Source organism: Oreochromis aureus, linkage group 3, assembly GCF_013358895.1.
Source record: "Oreochromis aureus strain Israel breed Guangdong linkage group 3, ZZ_aureus, whole genome shotgun sequence".
NCBI lineage: Eukaryota > Metazoa > Chordata > Actinopteri > Cichliformes > Cichlidae > Oreochromis > Oreochromis aureus.
The window spans coordinates 24,852,375-24,873,564 of record NC_052944.1 but is presented as its reverse complement, the minus strand read 5'-3'; the positions used below and the strand labels follow the sequence as shown (position 1 = coordinate 24,873,564).

General features: G+C 39.8%; 2 protein-coding genes and 1 long non-coding RNA gene across 6 annotated transcripts in view; 2 read left to right on the top strand and 1 right to left on the bottom strand.

The window, feature by feature from the left end:
- The window catches only part of LOC116328675 (immunoglobulin superfamily member 1-like), a 228,760-nt gene that overhangs the window by 23,367 nt on the left and 184,203 nt on the right, over positions 1-21,190 (top strand). The window lies entirely within an intron of this gene.
- Positions 1-21,190, top strand: part of LOC120439056 (low affinity immunoglobulin gamma Fc region receptor II-like) — a 30,738-nt gene that overhangs the window by 4,781 nt on the left and 4,767 nt on the right. Inside the window, exon 1 of one of the 2 annotated variants that reach the window (XM_039609744.1) lies at positions 20,605-20,896. The exons of the other annotated variant lie outside the window; for it this stretch is intronic. Within the exon in view, the coding sequence (XP_039465678.1) occupies positions 20,623-20,896 (274 nt within the window). The 5' untranslated portion in view covers positions 20,605-20,622. Of the gene's footprint in view, positions 1-20,604; positions 20,897-21,190 lie in introns of those variants that run through there. 2 annotated transcript variants of the gene reach the window in all.
- LOC120439072 lies at positions 13,215-17,819 on the bottom strand. 2 transcript variants are annotated; one of them, XR_005612358.1, is made up of 3 exons: positions 17,784-17,819; positions 13,766-13,832; positions 13,215-13,598 (listed from the first exon to the last, which is right to left on the bottom strand). It is a non-coding gene; the product is annotated as an uncharacterized LOC120439072 (long non-coding RNA). The 2 variants fall into 2 exon arrangements; XR_005612359.1 differs by lacking the exon at positions 17,784-17,819 and adding an exon at positions 14,114-14,983.

The window sequence follows — 21,190 nt, the reverse complement described above, 5'->3', positions numbered from 1 at the left end:
TTAACAGTTAATTATTTTCTCATGATAAATATTCTGATCATCTTCACAGGGAAGCATCATAAACCAGAGCAGAGTGCTGTTTACTCTGAGGTGAAGACGGGAGCTGCAGGTACAGTCACAACAGTCTCATTCAGTGTTTGTACTGAAATGTGTCATTTCATTATGTTGCAGCTAACTATAGGTCAACATGGAGTTTAGTTATTCACTTACCAAGCTTAGCTACTACACACTACCACTACACATCAGCAGAGTTAATCTGCAGTCATTTAGAGTTTTGGTGGGTTAGTCATTAAGTCAGGTGTATTTTTTTAACATGATACTGTGTTGTTGTCGTTGTTTAAAGCACTCAAACACAGACACACTGGAGAAGTTGAACAGATTTATTGAGTGATTCAGAAACACAGCAGGTCAGAATGTTTGCAAAGAACGATGAAAACTCAAAACAACTTCTTCCACAGTTTGAGTTCAGTCTCTTCATCAGATCACAGGTTAATCTCTAATCTAAGGCCTTTGATCAAAGTCTTTAATCTGGGAGGGAAAAAAGTCCCCTTTCATCTGGATTTACTGAATCACAGCATCCATAGCTTCTGAACTAGACCAACGATCACAAAACCAAACACCATCAAATAAAACACATAATCTGTGTGTGCTCGATCACTGGAGGCACAGCAGAGCACTGTTTAAGCTGTTTTTTTGATACAGGAAAGTATCAGATGTGCCAATAGGATGGAAACGTGTGTATGTGGAATAGATGTAGGGCATATAAAATATGAGTAAGGGATGAAAGAAGGGATTGATGCAGACGGGCACATGAGTATAAATGAAGCTGTTTAGGAAGGTTTGAGGTTCTTTCTGTATTTTGCTGCAGATGAGTAACATCAGCAACATCTGAAGAAAGCACTGTGGAGTTCACAGTCAAAAGTTTCAGTTGCCCAATCACTGTGGACTTATGAACTGAAATAATTATTTTTTTGTCTCTCAAAAGACTTGGAAGACTTTGTACCGTGTTACTGCTTCCTCATTTGGACTTTCAGGCAAAGGATGGAGAGGAGTGCAGCACTGATTACCCCTCTCCTCACCTCAACACTATATCTGAAATCAGCGATAGCACAGAGTAGATTAGTTATATTTGGATAAAATTCAGGTGAATGAATCAAGTGATTATTACAAGTTGATTAAGATTTTGTTAACTTTTTTGTAAGAGTAAAAGAAACCTTGTGACGTATTACATCCCGTCAATGGTTCTTACATGTTGCGCTTAGCATTTAAAGTAGTCTGTTCTTTACTTGGCAGCTAAAGTAATGACCTAGTGAAACTACAAAGAGCGAGAATCATTAAGGGGAGCGTAGCATTAATGCTGTTAATGGCTGCAGTTGACAAATCTGCAGAGTTTAAATCCACATGTGTCCGACAGCTTTGTGTCATATACCTGCTGATCAAATGTATCCTGAGCTCTGACTTCTCTCTTAGAGGACAGTCTGATGTATGCTGAGGTCAAACGCCCCAAAAAAGAAAAAGCCAAGAAAAAAGCAGGTAAACAAAGTCTGCCATCACCTCCAGTGAATGTTGTTCAACATGTTTATCTGGTCTTAAACTCTTATTTCCATTCAAAGGAAAATCAAGTCCTGCAGCTGATGCAGCAGTTTATTCTGAGGTCACATTAAGAAGCTTTCCTGGTAATTATGCTACCATGCAGGATGAGTTATTCTTCAAGTTATTAAATGGTGAACATCCTGAAACTTGGACATTTCTGTTCTTTATTATTGTGCTATCTACTGTACAATATAAAGCGCCTTGAGGCGACTTTTGTTGTGATTTGGCGCTATATAAATAAAATTGAATTGAACTGAATTGAATTGAAATTGAATTTGTGTGTTTGTCTTACAGGTCAGTGAGGAGAGCTGCAGCAGCAAAGCCAAGAAGAAGCATTTTATGAATCCACTGTTGCTCCTCTGCTGCCCAAATATCAGACACACTCAGTCTTTAGTTTTTATGAAGATGATATTGAATAATAATATCATATAGAGTTGGTACTGTGTTTTAGCATAAAGCACACAGAGATGTGTCCTGTTTCAGATCCTTGCTCTTTATATTCAGCTGATATTTTTTATCCATTTTTAAGCTTTAATATAAAACTTTGAATGTATCCTGTTCAAATAGCAAGTGAGAAAAAAGTTTGAAGTCTGTGATTTTTAATACCTGAAAGCAACGACTTAAAGTCAGCAGAGTTACATTAGTGCTGGTATGAACACCAACAAATACTTTTACTGTCTGAGTTTAAAGACCTACATCATTTAAAAATGAATTATTTGTTATAAAAACATGAAAAAGCTCTGGCTGCTTCATGATTCATTTGATGTCAGATACTGTGAATTTTATTTTTTATTTATTAGTGTTGTTTGCTGTTCTCACTTTTTCTGGATTCAACATTTTACCTTTTTTAAGGTTATATATTTTAAATGTAGAGCGCTGCGATCAGCTCTGTTAGTTTAAACATATATAAATAAATTTAACCTTGACTTTACTTTCTCTTATATTTTCATCAGAATAAAGATTTAAGATTGTTTGTGCTTGATTAGATTTTCTGGTTGGGAAGTGAACCACAGAACTCTTGGCTTCATGATTGGCTGCTTTAAAGTTTTTATTGAAGCTACATTGTGATGTTACCTTTTATTTTTTCAATAAGACGCGGTGCTCTCCATTTAGAAGTACTCATGTAGGTACACATTATTACTATTTCTTATTATTGAAGAAAGAATAAAGGCCTGGTCATCAAAACAGGTTGGTTAGGTCCCAGTAGACATTTGTGTCCAGAGCTCTGTGAGTTGATGATGCAGGCTTGAGTTTTAAAGATGTTGAGGCATCACTGGCTGCCTTTACATTTGTGCTTGTCCCACATGTGGCTTTCTAGAAGAACTAAACACAACTGGGTCCAAAAATATCATCAATAAAAACTGCGATGTGTAGCTCTGCTTTCTTTGTCTGTTTGTTTTTAAAATATTATTACTCTTCAACCCAGAAGCAGTGTACACCTGGACAAGTCACAATTGTGTCATATGACGATCAGACAGAGACACACATGCATTCAGGCTCACATTCACACCTACGACCACTTTAGAATTACCAGTTAATCTAACATGCAGGTCCCTGGGCTGTGGGAGGCAGCTGGAGTTCCCGGAGAGGAGCCACGCAGACCCGGGGAAAACCCAGTCAGGACCTTCTTGCTGTGAGTAGACAGTGCCAACCAGCACACTGCTGCCACCTGCTGGTTTCTTATTGCATTACTCTGGAACAGTAATCCCAGGAATGCATGTGTGCAGTTTATCCACACATCTTTTTTCTCTACTAAATGTTACCTGTAAATAATCCATCACCACTTGAGAGTAACTTCCTCTTTTCAGGTTAAACTGCTGTGTAAATAACATCCATTTCAAGATCTTGTTATAATGTAATTATTAAGTCTAGTTGGCTGATTTATTATTTTAGCAGATCTGTAGTTTACAGTCAAAGTTTCATAATTTCTTCTTTTATGTGACCTCATTGTTATGTTGCTCTTTAGGCTGATGTCTTAATTTAACCTGTGAACTTTACTGTTTACATCCATTCTGCTGTTTTACTGCTATACTGGTCCTTTGTTAACTGAGTCCATTTAAAATAATGAGAATAAAACACAGATTAAAATAATCATTGTGTGCTAAAAAGAAAGGAGCCAGTTAAAGTGGTTCATCTGGCCAGGACCAGGTGTCTCCTACTATACTGCACATTACACATTACTGCACATTTCCACAGTCTACTTCATTCTAAACATTCTGCATGTTTTCCAGACATTTTTCTCCTGGTCATCAGGAAATCACAATATTCAAAGAGTCAGCAGCACATTCAGATCAGATGTCTTTCCTAATCAACTGCATGTCTGGACTTTGGGATGAGCTTGGATGGAGAAAACACTGAAAACATGAAAATATCTTTTGTTTATGAGCTGATCATTCAACATCTTAATTATAATGAATCTGATGATCTGCTTTGACAGGACTGTGATCAATAAGTCGATAGTATAAGTCGAGATGAGTCAAAGGGTTTCCAAATGAAAGAATATTCATAAAAAAGACTTTCGGAGCAGTTTAGCATGTGAGAAATGTTACAAGCAGACTGTACACTTACATTTGTGGACGGAGATGATGAGTTTAATTGTCCTCAGTTCACTGGCATCATTGAACCATCTGGTGTGTAGTGGGCTACAGATGCTGAGGACACTATCAGAGTAATACTTGATATCTCTTTTTTAAAGTAGCCAATGAAACACCACAGCACAGGAGTTTTACTTTGTTGTTGTTTTGTTGTTTTTGTGTTGTTTTGTGGTACAGGGTGGGCCATTTATATGGATACACCGTAATAAAATGGGAGTGGTTGGTGATATTAAAGTCCTGTTTGTGGCACATTAGCATATGTGAGGGGGAAAACTCCTCAAGATGGGTGGTGACCATGGTGGCCATTTAGAAGTCGGCCATCTTGGATACAACTTTTGTTTTTTCAATAGGAAGAGGGCCATGTGACACATCAAACTTATTGGTAATGTCACAAGAACAACAATGGTGTGCTTGGTTTCAACGTAACTTTATTCTTTCATGAGTTATTTACAAGTTTCTCTTTGTTCACAGCCATTGACATGCCGAAGAGGTTAACACGTGAGGAGCGGATCGAAATTGTGTTGATATCTGGTGAACGCAGTAACCGGGTCATTGCAGCAGATTTCAATGCAAGACACCCTACGAGACCACCCATCTCCCATGCTACAGTTAGCAAACTGCTTGCTAAGTTTCGTGAAACTGGTTCAGTGTTGGATTTGCCAAAATGTGGACGCAAGAAAACTGTCACTAATGATGAAACATCAGTGGCTGTCCTAGCTTCATTCAGCAAGAGCCCACAGCGTAGCAATCGCCATATGTCACTGGAGAGTGGCATTAGTCGAACATCCCTTCGGCGGATATTAGCTACTCACAAATGGCACCCTTACAAACTCCAGCTACTGCAGCATCTCAACGAGGATGACCCAGATCGGCGCACAGAATTTGCAGAATGGGCAAAACAAAAATTGGAACAGGACCCTCAGTTCACGCAGAAGATTTTGTTCAGTGATGAGGCAAACTTTATGTGAATGGTGAAGTTAACAAACAGAACCACCGCTATTGGTCTGACACTAACCCACATTGGATGGATCCCTCCAAGACTGTTGGAACAACAGAAGTGATGGTTTGGTGTGGTATATGGGGTACAACGATAGTGGGTCCATTCTTCATCAATGGAAACCTCAAGGCCACTGGATATTTGAAATTGCTACATGATGATGTGTTTCCCTCTTTATGCACTGAAGCTGGCATGTTCCCTGAGTTTTTCCAGCAAGATGGTGCACCACCACATTATGGGTGCCAGGTCCGAGCATTCCTAGATGAACAGTTTCCTGGAAAGTGGATTGGTCGTTGTGGGCCAGTTGAATGGCCCCCAAGGTCTCCCGATCTGACCCCCTTAGACTTTTATCTTTGAGGTCATCTGAAGGCAATTGTCTATGGTGTGAAGATACGAGATGTGCAGCACCTGAAACTACGGATACTGGATGCCTGTGCTGGCATTTCTCCTGCGGTGTTGCTATCAGTGTGTGAAGAGTGGGAGAAGAGGGTTGCATTGACAATCCAACACAATGGGCAGCACATTGAACACATTTTATAAGTGGTGAGAAACTTGTAAATAACTCATGAAAGAATAAAGTTGCATTGAAACCAAGCACACCATTGTTTTTCTTGTGAAATTACCAATAAGTTTGATGTGTCACATGGCCCTCTTCCTATTGAAAAAACAAGAGTTGTATCCAACAAACAAACCAAAGGCTTCAGTTGGTCCTACCAGCACTACACCTCTGTGTGTGACACATGAGGTGAGGCTGGTGAGGTTGAGAGTTAATTCAGTCATATTGTAGGGACACCACAGTATCTTCTGACTTATTATTCTTCACATAATTCAATGGTGTATTCTCTTCTATTTTTGCATAGTATTGTTGTTTTTAGGTATGCTGGATTTATTTATTTATTCCTGCCCTGTTTATTTTGCTGCTGTAACAAAGTGAATTTCCGATCCCTGGGACTAATAATGGTTTATTTTATGCAGGCGGCTTACTTTTTGTAGATTTGTACAGTATATAAGTTTCATTTATTTAATGAGGTCGACTAGAGGGCTGTAGTCAACAATTTTGCAATTTAAATATAGACGATATAGAAAAAACTGCAATGGTCACCTCTTGTATGTGGGTCTCATGTGGGTCTGCTTTCTGAACTGACTGGACAGATAAAAAAAATGAGTTTTGCTTTGATACGCAAACAGAAAATTTGTTCAAGTATCAATTTAATTGTTCAGGGAGGGGATGCCATGTTCCCACCAGTTGGGTGGGAGGAGAGAGAGGAGAAAGTAAACAACATAATGAGTGAAAAAGGTAAGTGGACAAGAAATGCCCAGTGCATCATGGGAAGCCTGCAGTAGCCTACACTAAAGTAGGATTCAGGGTCATGTGATCCAGCCCTAACTATAAGCTTTATCAAAAATGAAGGTTTTAAGCCTTTAAATACCCACACTGTATATAGTGTGGATGGGACTCATGGATTTCATGGCTGACACACTCTTGCATTATTGTGAGGGTTCTTCTCTTCATGGAGGGAGACTGGAGAGTGTATTCCAACTTTAGAGGATCACAGTTCGCAGCCTGTCCTGGAAGATCTATGCCAGATTACTGGAGAGGAAAGTCCATCTGTTAGTTGAACATTGGATTCTGTAGGAACAATATTGTTTTCTTCCTGGTTGTTACATGTTGTAAATGTATTTAAATGTTTACTTTTTCAACGAGGTTCAGATCCTCTGGCTTATCTCCATCCAAGAGTGAAATAAAGGACATACTGTAACATCCACCTCCTTATGGTTAGCGTAACATAGAGTATTAATTATATCTATATATGATTTTGCTAATAGCTAATCATGTGTTACAGGTACCGAGTGGCAGCACCTGTAGACAGCTATATGTGTCCTGGAAGCAGGAACAAAAAGATCAGACAGGGAGACGTGGCTTATCGTTCCTGAATACTCTACCATAATGAGAGACCAGCGCAAAGCATCCGCTTCTGACTGTGAACAACAGGCCAAACCACGGTCTCACACTGTCACCTACTGATACAAAAATTAAGCGTCAGCTACAAATTTCCCGGACTAGTTACCAGGTCTCCTGTTAAAACTAGTTAATTTAGGGCATTTTCAAAGGAAAATATCACTTACATTGAAAGTAAAATTGCTTAAACATAAATTCATTCACATAAATGTGATCACATGTTAGTGCAGTTGTTGTTCCCAAACTTTTTTTTTGCTTTGTTTTACAAGAAAATCTTCTGCACAAAAACATCCTCCAAACACACACAGCCATGTTGCTTTCAAACTCCATTGCAGTTTATTCCTCACATCAAACCTTTTGTAAACAATTAAACAAATAAAAGTAAACTGCAATAAATTACAGATTGCAATAAAATAAACCACTAAACAAACCATCTTTATGGTGTAATTGTTTTACGTATAGCATGGTGTCAACACGTGGTTAGGGCGATCTGGGTTAACTTGCTAATGGCAATTTGCGACGTTAATGCGGTTATGGCATTAAAGTCATTTCAATGAGATTAACGCACTACTTTTTCTGTAACAGTAAAGGAAAGCTTGTTAAGTGTTACCCATATTATCTCATCGATGGTTCCTACATGTAACTCTTAGCGTAGTGAGTTTCCTCGCCACCGACTTAATCAAGTTTCTGCTTTACCTGTTGCGGAAAACCTCCTGGAATCAGAAACTTGGACCCTCTATATATGGAAAGCCAGACGAGATTTTCTGTATAGGGGTAACTGGTTGATCCACAGCTTTTTTAAATACATCCAAGTGCTTTGGGTTTGTGTCATATATCTGCTGATCAAATGTATCCTGAGCTCTGACTTCTCTTTTAGAGGACAGTCTGATGTATGCTGAGGTCAAATGCCCCAAAAAAGAAAAAGCCAAGGAGAAAGCAGGTAAGTAAAGTCTGCCATCACCTCCAGTGAATGTTGTTCAACATGTTTATCTGGTCTTAAAAGCAGAGATGGACCGATCCGATATACAGTATCGGTCCAATCCTGACCTCTGGAGGAGTCAAAGTGGGCTTAATAGTTACTGTGTAAAATCTGAGAATTTTACACACTTGGGATTGTAAGATATCATTTAGAAACTATGCGAGGCTCCCTCCCACACAGCAGAGCGACTTACAGTAAATTTGATCTGCTGTTTCTGCTAATTTTCCTTGACAGTTCCAGTAGTATCTCTTGAACTCTCTTGTCCCCAAAACAAAAAATAAAATAGAAAATATAAAGTATCAGCCACACAGACATGTTACACGATTTCAGAAACTGGTCTTATGAAACCAGTTAATACAATATGTATGTGTCATTTTAATCATAACGATTTATACCCCAAAGTATTTCTATTAATTTGACAATTCTGGAAAGCTATGACTGTCTCTCAAGCTCAAATTCTGTTAGTTTGCTACTGACATGTGACTCTCCGAACTGGCAATTATAGCTTGATTTATATCCTCATCATCTGAAGAATCTCCAAAAAGAGACGCCACAAAAGTTAAATATGAAGACTAATCTTCATCATTAACAGTCATGACAGGGATGTCATCACTTCTCCTTTTGTCCTTATGGAAATAAAGGTCACCTTTGTTTGGTACTCTGAGTCCTGCTCTGCATGTGGGTCTACTTTTTGAACTGACTCTTAACAGAATCACATAATCTTGGTTGGTAACATGTAGTGTTCAACACAAACATCATTATTACAGTGTTTATATGATTATTTCACATCATCTGTTTGTATCCTTTTATTGTGTTTACATGTAGTCAGATGGTAAGATGTCAAAGCAACACAAAGAATTCAGAATAAATCAGTTTGTGCTTTGTTTTAAATAGCAACAGATAATAAATGTAACTATGAATGTATTTGCTGTCTTTGTTACTTTAGTTGGTGAAACATAAAGGTCTTTAGTTTCACTTCAGCCACACACTGAGTCATTTCCTGTGTTTGGGTCTCAACCAAACTTAAAACCAGAATTTAACCACAAGTTGTGAACATTCACAGATCAAAGGAGCCTTTTCACTGCATGATATGTTTGTGCTAACTGTGAAATACATCTACATGTTTGCATGAAGAGACTCATAAACAAAGAAAAAACAAATGAATTAAAAAGACTTTATAGAAAATACAGGCTCCAAAGCAGAAAATGATGCTTTCATATTTCTACTCGCAGTGTTAGAAGAGCAATAATGCAGCGTGACAATGATCCACAGGAAACTGCAAAAATCACAGAAGAGCTTTTAAGAAGAAAATGGTAAAAAATGTGACCTCCTAACTTGGAACAACAGAACAGTTTTGTATGTTACAGAGAAAGTTATCAACAAAAGAATCAAACTTCTATTTTTGCATTGGACAGGAAATGTAAACCTGCCCCCTTACCTCTGCGGTCAAAGCTACAGGAGCTGTTTGAGTTTTGTGTAAAGGGGAAGGAAGCACAGAGAGACCAATCAGAAGAAGAAACTGTAGAAAAACTCTTGTTTTATCTAAACTAAAAACAACTTCATTTTTTTCTTCATCTTCTTTGTTCAAAGTAAAACTCTCTGTGCAGCAGGGCTGGATGTGACGATGGGTCAATCTTTGCTCTGCACGATGGGCTTTTACTGTAAGTACACGTCTGACATTGTTTGACTGGCACTGACTCATCAACAGAAGCTTTACTTTATATTTATTTGGATTTAGTCAGTTGTATAATGTCTAATGAGCGTTTATTTATTTATAATTTTAGTGCTCATTAGTGTCATGTCTGGAAATGCTGAAGGTAAGAAATGGTGTTTTTCTTCCAGTTCACATATGCAGCTGTTATTACTGACCATTCAAGCAGATCACAGTACTGAGTCTTATTTAGAGCTACAGCTATTGATTATTTTAGTAATCAAGCGCTGGGTTGATTATTCAACTGATTAATCAAGTAAATGGCTAAGAAGTACTTACTATACTAATTTGTATGAATAAATATTCAAAAGGTACATTATATTGCCAAATGTATTCACTCACACATCCAAATTATTGAATTCACAGTCAGACGTGCGGCTCGTCCATGGCCACAGGTGTATAAAATCAAGCACGTAGGCATGCAGGCTGCTTCTACAAACATTTATGAAAGAATGAGTCGCTCTCAGGAGCTCAGTGAATTTCAGCGTGGCACCGTGATAGGATGCCACCTGTGTCCAATTTTGTCACTACTAAATATTTCACAGTCAGTTGTTAGTGGTATTATAACAAAGTGCCAGAGGTCCCTTACTACGGTTCGGAGCCGCGGACCTGTTTTATATACGTGCGGAATAGTTTTCTATATGAGGTCGAGGCAAAAAGTGCAGCCTTACCTAATGTCCACCCTACTGTTACTCATTTCATATTAAGATTTAAAAATCTAGTTGGTGTTGGTATGGTGAGTAGCCTTCAGTTATAGTAATAAATCACACAGCAATAGTACATTCATGTAGTTGGAAAAAGCATGATAATATATTAAGTAATCCAAAGTATTCAGAATACGTTACTCTCATTGAGTAACGTAACGGAATACGTTACAAAATATATTTTGGGGCATGTAGGGAGTAGCGCTCTGCATCGGAAAGGGAGTAGCGCCCCAGCAGCAGCTCCTTGAGAGCGGTGTATATCCCTTGGGTGGGAGGATCCCGGAGGAGGGTCATCACACGGCGGGTGGATAGTGGATCCAACAAGGCCATCACATGATGGTACTTTGTGTCGTTGGCCGAAACGCCACAAAGAGCAAACTCAGTTTCGATGCTGTAACTACAGGGGCCCAACAAAGAATGGCCAGGCCTCATGCTGATGTCTTGAAAAATCTATTTCTCTCTCTCTCTCTCTCTCTTTTATTGTCTTAAAGAAACACAAAGTTTACACCATAAATGTTTTTGATCTCATCAGAGTCTCTCATGTTAGTGTCCATGAACATTCTTGAGCAAGCAGCACAGAAAAAATGCAAAATAATGGATATTACTGAAAATGTCCTCTTTTTACCAATGTAGAACATGTATGCAACATTATATAAACAATATACATGAAAACCATACCTTGTGCGCCTCTTGGACCACATGCAGAATAACATTAATGTTGTGGCTGTAGCCGCATCTGTAGCTCTGTCTCCATGCTAGCTCTGACCCACAATGCCATGGTTATGCTCTCAGCCAAACTCTGGTCATGTGACCATTACAAACTAATACAAACTTTACAGCACTTTACATCTTTAACAAACCCTTATTTTGTAACCACATATTTTAGACAAGTTTTTAAATCAATGCTACACATTTATTATCTTATCCAATAAATTTGTAATTCTTTCCAACAAATAAATGAACTGAAATAAACAACTTTATTTTAACTGTCTCAGGGACAGTTACAGATGTAAACTAAACAGCGGTGACATTTGTAGGGTTACTGAAGTTCGGCTAGCTGGTATATAATGATGTGCTGCGTGGTGGCTCACTACACAGCTATGTTAGCATAATATAAACACAGTGAAGCTGGAGGATGAATGCTTTTTCCACTCGATGAGGGTTCCCGATATTTAGGGACAAATGTAACTGCATGGAAGGATGCTGTTAATGGACCAAATTTCAGTCCGGAGAACAACTACAATATAAGGTTAGTCATTAATATACTGCTGCATGGGCTGTGCTGTTGTTACATCGTAAGGTTTTCAAAACTGAGCTTTAAAATGAATATTGATGATAAAAACAGGGCGACAGTGATCACTGACTTTTTTAGGGGCTTGTTCAGATTAAATAGAATAAAATATAAAGCATTAAAACGTGTTAAAAACACAAAAGCCTTAATAAATGCCGAGCAGTTTGGACCCGGAAGCAGGTTTCATCAGGTCATCACTTAAAGATTGGATATCCCACCTACTGTGAATGTTTTAAAGCAGTACAGTTGTTATTATTATCACTCGTCGCATCCTGTTTATGCATTCATATAAGAAATAAAATAGTCTTGTGTAAACTGTATTGGGTGTTAAATAGGCCTATACTACTCTACTTTAATGTCTGTCATAAGGGTGGTACTTCAAGAACCATATATTTTATGAGGTGGTACTCATTGTGAAAAGTTTGAGAACCACTGACTTAGACCATGTGACCCTGGCATGGTGAGTGCTCTTAATGGCTGCCTTTGTGAGGATCAACCTGACATTGAGAAACATTTTCTTGATTCATGGAAACTGACATTTTTAGCACAATATCACAAAATAACAGCAGCTTTTTCAAAATTAAAAAATAATAATAATAATAATAATAATAATGATAATAATGAAGGATTGCATTTATATAGCGCTTTTCTAGGCACCCAAAGCGCTTTACAATTCCACTATTCATTCAGTCTCACATTCACACACTGGTGGAGGCAAGCTACAGTTGTAGCTGTAATTTGTAGTCTTAGTTCAAAGTATAGGATTAAAGACATTCCTTTGTCCCCCTCCCCAGCCTCTCGAGGTTCTGGGGGGAGGCTGTAGTGTTTTATCACAAGCACATCCCTTGTGAAGATTCTGTTTGATGTTTGGTAAGCTTCCTGCCCTTTTATGGTTTCACTGTGTTGTGTATGGTGAACCAATGCAGGAATTGAACCATATATTGGGTGTGGAAGTCACACACACACACACACACACACACACACACACGTGCACACACACGTGCACACACACGTGCACACACACAAACATATACACACACACACACACACACACACAGTGCCTTGTCTTTTGTAACCAAGGGGGTTTTACGGTGGGAGGTGCTTGTGTTGTGATGTGTATTTAAACAGTTTGTCAATAAATAGCTGCGAGGAGAGCTGCTCTTTGAAGGAGTTGGTCTGGAGACAGGTGAGGAGCACTTAGCTTCACAGCCTGGTTCTGACCAAGCCGAGTACAAGACCGGTTGAAGATGTTCTGTCTTGTGTAACACCCCTTTCAACACTTGGGAGACAGATTTAAATGGTTACCTGTGTGTTGGGCCAATAGCTGAGGTTCGACTACTGGAGCAAAGTGGATGACTAATGAAACGATCAGAGAACTTGGTTTGATCGATTTGTATTCACAATTAAAGAATCACACATACATACAATGAAAACAATAACAGTACATGAAAGGAAAAATTGGGCCCAAGTCACGGAAAATAATAAACAAAACACACACACCCCCGGGGGATTTGACTCAGTCTCTCGCTTGTGTCAGCCAACACCCTTAAGTGTGAGTCCAGCAATGAGGATTCTCCTTGCAGGATGTGCAAAGGAGGAATGAGGTGCAAATCTGTCCTACCACTCAAGTAGAATTTGTACAGTTCACGGCTCGTCCGAAGAATTTAGTTCTCTTCTTAAAACAATCATCTCAAGGATCCTGGAGGGGTGGCTCGCCATCTTTGGACTGGATCATCACCGAACTGTACTCCCAAAAAAAAAAAGCTGACCTGTATAACACAGTCAGAATAACATTCAAAAATCTATATTTAGTCATTTATACATATATTCTTTCTCATGTTTCGTTCATACATACTAACAAATTTGCATTTTACCTTTCCAGTATACAGAAAGAACGACAGAATATTCCAAAACATAGACAATGATAACTCCTTACCAAAGTAACCAACAAAATGGGTTCTCCTGGAGCTTCAAAATGGCGATGGTGCAGCGTTGTAGCACAACTACAAAGAAACATAACCCCATTTTCTTTAAACTGTATTCACCTCACAATGGACACAACTAAGGATTGATATAGAAACACATCAAGATCTACAGCATACATATAACCTACAATCTTTACATGCAGCGTCATAGGAAGCTAACCAACTCTAACATACAGTTTAATCCTTACAATCATACATGTCCAGCCACATGGCTAATAGCAATAGCCGCGATAGCCGCTAGCATGCCATCGTTAGTGGCTTAAACTCACAATATTCTTGTTCACAACAAATTAACTCACCCAGAAGAATCCGAGCAGTAAGTAGTCCTTTCTGGTTAACAACAATTTCCAGCTAGTTTATTTCCACCGTACAATCCGACTGAATAAAAACAACCACGCTTTCCACTTGGAAAAAACAGACTTTTTCTTCCTCTCCCTTTTTCCTGATATCCGTAGCTGCTACGCAGTGAACGGCAGGAGGTGGTACTTCCCCCTGTATACTTCAAGGACCATCAGGACATTATAGACATCTTCTGTTTTATTAATTCTCAACAAAATAATTTAACTTAATAAAACTTAACAGTGAACTCAAAATACTAACATCGCTCATAACACACTAAAACCCTTAGTAACTCTCCAGGGTTACACCCTCCCCCACTGAAGGGTGGCACGTCCCCGTGCACCTTCTCTGCAGCTGTGTTGTTACTGGGTTGACAGGAGGGATGGTGGTTTGATCGTACCATAACGGTTCTGCAGCATCCATTGACTTTATTATGGCAGCACGCAGACCGTGAAAAAGTGACTGAACCACCTCTATTAAAGGGTTTCCAAGTTCAGCATAATGAAGTCTCTTTGGTCGACTTCACTGCCTGTTTGAACATCTGACGGCCTCATCTAACCCCTCTGATGGCTCTTTTATGTGGGTTAAATTAGCTATGTCATCAGTTTCAGGAACATCTTGTGTACCTTCAATGTCAAGCAGCTGAGATTCCCCAACAGGTGAAATGAGGGGCACTGAAATCTCACTATCCTTCCCAGAAGATTCACTTTCATCACCTCCAGTTCTTCCTGGCTCTTCAAGGTCAAGAAAATCTGACCTGAGGTGAGCTTGTGGCTGGGGACTCCTCCCCTGCTTCTATGGGAATTTCCACCTCAATTTCAACTGAAACTGCTCCGGGAACAACCGCTCTGCTAAGAGGGATCACACTGTCAGTAACACGCTGCTCTGATGGAATGCCGGATGACACGCGGTCAACCTCAGGCCTTATGGTAGAGGCAGCTGGATCCAAAAGTACAACCCTTGAAGGACACACTTCTTCATCGTCTGACATGACATCATCAAAGCACTCGTTTACATAACCTGGGTTTTGTCGGGTTCTTGGCCTTCGCACTGTTGGCGGTACTGGGGTTTCAGGAGCACTTACGGGCAGAAACCCACAGGGCAACAGGAGGTCCCTGTGTAAAGTGCGCAAAGGACCATTTCCAGCCTCAGGACGCACTGTATACACGGGAAGGTCATTAGCATGTGACACAACTACATACACATCTGCCTCCCATATGTCTGCTAGCTTGTGCTTTCCCCTCAGTCTCACATTTCGAACTAGCACTCAATCCCCTGGTTCAAGGATAGACCCTGTAACTCTCTGGTCGAACCTAGTTTTGTTACGCTCTGCAGATTTCTTAGCATTTCTGTTCGAAAGCTCATAACTCTCTTTCAGGCGGTTCTTCAGGCCTTGCACATACTGTGAATGAGACAATGGCAGAGCATCAACAGGAAGCCTGAAAGCTAAGTCCACAGGGAGTCTTGGTTGTCTCCCGAACATAAGCTCATAAGGTGCAAACCCTGTGGCTTCATGCTTTGTGCAGTTGTATGCATGCACAAGAGGCTTAACATAGTCCCTCCAATGGGACTTGTCCTTATTATTTAGAGTGCCTAGCATCTGCAGCAGCGTTCTGTTAAAACGCTCCACAGGGTTACCCCTTGGATGGTACGGGGTTGTCCGTGTCTTCCGGATTCCTGCCATTTCACACAGCTCCTTAATGGTACGGGACTCAAAATCGGGGCCCTGATCACTATGGAGTTTTTCAGGGAACCCATAATGTGATATAAAATGTTCCCACAGACACTTAGCCACAGTAGTCGCCTTTTGGTTTGGCGTTGGTATTGCGAGGGCATACTTAGCAAAATGATCCGTTATTACTAATATGTCCTTGGTATTACTTTGATCTGGTTCCACACTCAGAAAATCCATGCAGACTAATTCCAATGGTCTGGTGGTCGCTATTGAAACCATTGGGGCTGCTCTCTCTGGTGGAGTTTTTCTTTTCACGCAACCACTGAGGACATTTTAGGCCAATAAAATCTAGCTCTCACTAGATCAAGGGTGCGTTGAACACCAAGATGGCCCATGTCGTCGTGAAGACTTTCAAGTACCATATCTCTCAGTTCCCTTGGTAAGACAAGTTGATGAGTCACTCACATCACTCCCTGTCTCTTGTGAAACAAGACTCCATTTTTGAGCTCTAGCCGGTTCCATTCTCTCAACAAGAGTCCATACTCAGGGAGCTCCTTTCTCACTTGAGGTGGAGGTGTCTCACCACTTTCCAATTGAGTAATTATTTCTCTGATGCTTGCGTCTGCTTGCTGTTTCTCCGAGATTTCAGCAAATGAGAAAGAGGGGATACAGGGTTCGTACGCTTTTTTCAGGGTCAAATTCAAGCACTTTTTAAGCACTTTCAAGGTCCCTTTTTAAGCTTTTCTAGCACCCCCCCCCCACCACCAAAAAAAAAAGAATGCATGTTTCAATTTGCATCACCTCAGTACAATTTATCTAAATTCAGACAAAATTTAAAATACGAGTTAGAAAGTGATATTTTTGACTGTAAAAACCTCAAGCATGTTTAACGAATCAATTTCATAACTTGAAATGCAAATAGAAATTGGACATTTTTTAAAAATATGAACAAGTTTTGCAAACAACAAAGTTACATGGTACTATTTACCTAAAAATGCAGCCAAGGCTCAGACGTTTTTTTATATAACCATTCAAAACTATTTACAGAACAATCAGGTGTTCTGCATCAAATAAGAAGGCACACAAATTATTTATGCAACTCCAAAAAATAGTTTGTGTCCACTCTAACACAGATGAGAACAGCACAGGGATAAACCTGCAGGTCTGACAGCAGGTGTGTCACTCAGCGTTTACACTGCAATCTGTCTTTGGTGGCTTTTTTGCAGCAACTGTGACATTCACTAGTAGAACTGACACACAAAATGACTACACTACACACTAACTACACAAGACAACACACTAACTTGAGACTCCAAACACGGGAAACGTCACAAATCTGTCACGTATGAAAACTCTTTCTCTCTTCCCTCTCTTCCCAACAACCAAATACCACATGTTGCCGTATCATTTTTTGATTGGTCAACATGGTACATTTTTCCACCAATAGGGAAGGAGTGTTTTTTCTTTTTTCCCTCACAAGCAAAGCGTGTTTGCTAGCGCTCTCCATAAAAAACGCCGTTTTTACCGTTTCTTCCCGGAGTAAACGCCACTGTTTTATTCAGAACCCCCCCAAAAAAAACATCGGTTTTACGTGGCCTATCAACACAATTTAAAAACTGGTATATAGTTTGAAGTCCGCACGTTCAACCCAAGTTGAAATGGAGACTCTGGGTCCGTCGACCCCAGAGGGTTAATCAGAAAGCCTTAAGTTAGCTAGTTATGTATCGGGCTAATGTTCAAAGCTTTCACTTGAGTAAATTAACTCATATTACTGCTGAGTAATGTTAGCTAAGTTCACAGCATATTCCATAATAGCGCTGCCATACTGCATCACACTCAGTGCATTTCAATCATCTCTCCAGCGAGTTTGATAGCTAGCAAAATAATAATCATAATTTAACAAAAAATAGCGTGTGTAACGTACGCGTACTGGAAAATTATTTACTAGGACTCACCTATCATGCGACTGGAGAACGCAAACTCCGCCATTGTTGTTTTCCATCAAACACTCATTAAAACAGCAACCTACAGGTATGTTAGCGCACTCACGCCCAACTGTCCGAGGGAGGGGCGGGGTCACATATTGAAACAGACGCAAGGCGGCCCAGGCGGGGAAATTATGCTTTTACATTTTGCGACTCATTTTATTTCTCTATCTGATAAGAAAACAATTCAATCAGATAGCTATTTATTGTGAATGAAATGCAGTTACATTTTCAAGCACTTTTAAGCACCACATCTGAAATTCAAGCACTTTTCAAACCTTGAAAAGATGACATTAGAATTCAAGCATTTTCAAGGATTTCAAGCACCCGTACGAACCCTGGGGATAACTGGCAGCCCATGACTGTCATTCCCTTGGAAGCAAGGTGGCAGGGCTTCAGGACTGAGTGCTATGGACTCAACCAAAGCAAATGAGTGATCAGAGCACTCAGAACCTTCACCACCAAAATAGATGTCATGCCGCTCACAGATAGCTTTGATCACCTCTGGCTGAATGACCTCTGAGGTTTCCGTTTCTGAGAGGTGGTTGGCAGTGAACTTACAGATCCTTTCGTTCTCTTTCACCGAGATATGATCATCTATGAGTCCACCATGTGGCCTTCGTGATAATGCATCTGCGTCCACATTCTGTTTTCCAGCCCTATACTGCAGCTTGAATGAGTAGGTGGAGAGCGCAGACAGCCATCTATAACTAGTCGCATCAAGCTTGGCAGAGGTTAGAATGTATGTAAGGGGGTTGCTATCGGTGACCACAGTGAAACTAGCCCCATAAAGGTAGTCACTAAACTTTTCTGTGACAGCCCACTTAAGGGCTAGGAACTCCAACTTATGTGCTGGATACTTAGCTTCACTTCTAGACAACCCTCTGCTTGCAAATGCTATAGCCTTCAGCTCACCATCTTACTCTTGGTATAAGGCTGCACCTAACCCGTCCATATATACACATATATAAATATAGATTTTTCTGTTTTTATTTAATGTGATAACATGAAAAACAAAAGATATATATGAGATTTTAAAAGATTCGACACTTCGAATACTTTTACTTTGATTTTTAACCTCATGTTACTGTTTGTACTGATTATTTTTACTTAGTGCACAGACAGGATTTACACAGTTTAGACTCTTTGTTTAGTGCTCAGGTAGGTGTTCAGATAAAAAAGTCAAATATAGTTAATAAAGAAACAAAGATGTCAGCAGGCAGGTTAACAGCTCTGACAAATACAAGAAAAACACTGACTACAGATGGACGCTAGAAGAAGACGTCACAAATAACAGCTGCTGTTATTGTTCATTTAAAATATACTTCAAAGGTTTTTAGTTTTGGTCCTGCTGCTGCAAAATATCTCACTGTAGAAGGAATCTGTGAAACAGACAATATCACAGAATTATGACAGAAACATTATAGCAAACGACTGAAGTGTGTTCAGAGTGATCTGTATCAGGTGGATAATGCTGAGAGTGATGACTCAAAGCTCATGATGTCACATGACGTGTACCAAGCTCTACATGAGCTGCCAGCAGTAGTGGTGTGCGGATCGATATGGAAATATCAATTCTTCCGATACCAGTAATTTATGTTCTAGAATCGATTCTCATATTAAAATATCGATATTTTAGTGCTTTGGGGTGAATTTGTAGTTTTTCATTAACAGGAACACAGTGAAAAGAAACTATATCATTTGGATCCTCTAAATTGGAAGGAACTACTTCTTCTTATGCCTTTCATAGTCATATGCGAAATACGGCTGTATAAATGTGTCACAGCCTCTGGCGTGTGCACTCACAACAGTGGTTGAGCGTTAACGGCGTCATGTGTGGACGTCTTTTACCTCCACAAACAGCCAAGATGTGGTTTGCGATACATGTGGCAAGACAGTGAGGTGTTGTGGCAACACCACTAACCTCATCAAACACCTTAGAGTAAATCATATCACAGTATATGATGAGCTTATGTTGAGGCAAACTGAAGAGGAGGAGAGGGACAGGTGCTGCTAGGGCGAGACAGACGTCTCTGGTGGAGTCCTTTAGTGCTGCAGGCTGGCAACGTGTTCAAATAGCGCACAACTTCAAGTTTTTTATTTCTATATGATAATTCTGCATTATTAAGCAATAAGAACAAGTAGTCTGATGTCCTGTAATCATTATGACGCTCTATTATTATATTATTATTACAATTACATAATACAATTATATATTGTATTATGAAATACAATGAAACATTAAGTTTTTGTACAGAGTATCGGTATCAGATCAGTATCGTCGATACCACCCTGAATTTTACTTGGTATCGGATCGGAAAGGAAATCAGTGGTATCGCACATCACTAGCCAGCAGATAAAGCATGTGGGTTAGATCATCTTAAACATGTCAGTATTTGGCTCCTTTGTTTTCCATTTATTTGACTGTCTGTGTGATTCAGGGCTTGTTGTCAGACTCAGTGTTGTCTGTTCTGTTAGTGCTGATCAGGGTTAAAGCTGGTAAAGTCCTGATAATTATATGTCTTTAACCTCAGCCAGTATAATATGAAAAGTTTTAGAAAGAATTCTGCAGATTAAACATGTTTATTAACTCCACTGATAACCAGCTTGGCTTTAAATCTAAACATGGCACTGATTTGTGTTTATATTGTTTGTATTTTGTTTAATATTTTTAATATTTTTGTTTTTTTTCTTTTAATTCTTTTAGATTGAGTCTATCAATGTAATCATCTCAAAAGCTTCAAACAAACAAACATTTCCACTGTGATATTTTGAATCCTAACATCTGTGAGCTTTGTCTCTTCACTGCATGTTGTTTCCAGATGTTCATTCAGCAGCGTCTCTCACAGTGAGTCCTGACAGAGTGCAACACTTCACCTCTGACTCTGTCTCACTGACCTGTGAGGGAAACTTCACTGAGTGGAGAGTGAAGAAGTTCTCTGAGGACGGCCGACTGTACTCTGTCTGTGGGAGAATGACTGGATCCACATGTACCATCTACACATCAAAGTCAGATACTGCAGTGTACTGGTGTGAGTCTGGATCAGGAGAGTTCATCGGTGCAGTCAACATCACTGTACAGAGTATGTTATTATACATTTACTTCTTGGATCTGAATGATTTAGACGTCACATGAACATTTGTCCCAGCTTTGCTGTATGTGAAGTAATTCTATGAGGCAAGACGCGAAGGCCAAGCCGGGGGGTGGAGGCAGCAGTCTGCAGACGCCAGATTGGCCCGAACCAGTCGTGCAGGACGCAGAACCGCAAGTGATCGGCTGCTCAAGGTCAGCCCGGGAACCGCGAGGCAGACCGCCAGGGGAGCACAGCCTACAGTAGCAGGTCAAGCTAGGGATGAGACCTGTCCATCCACAGAGC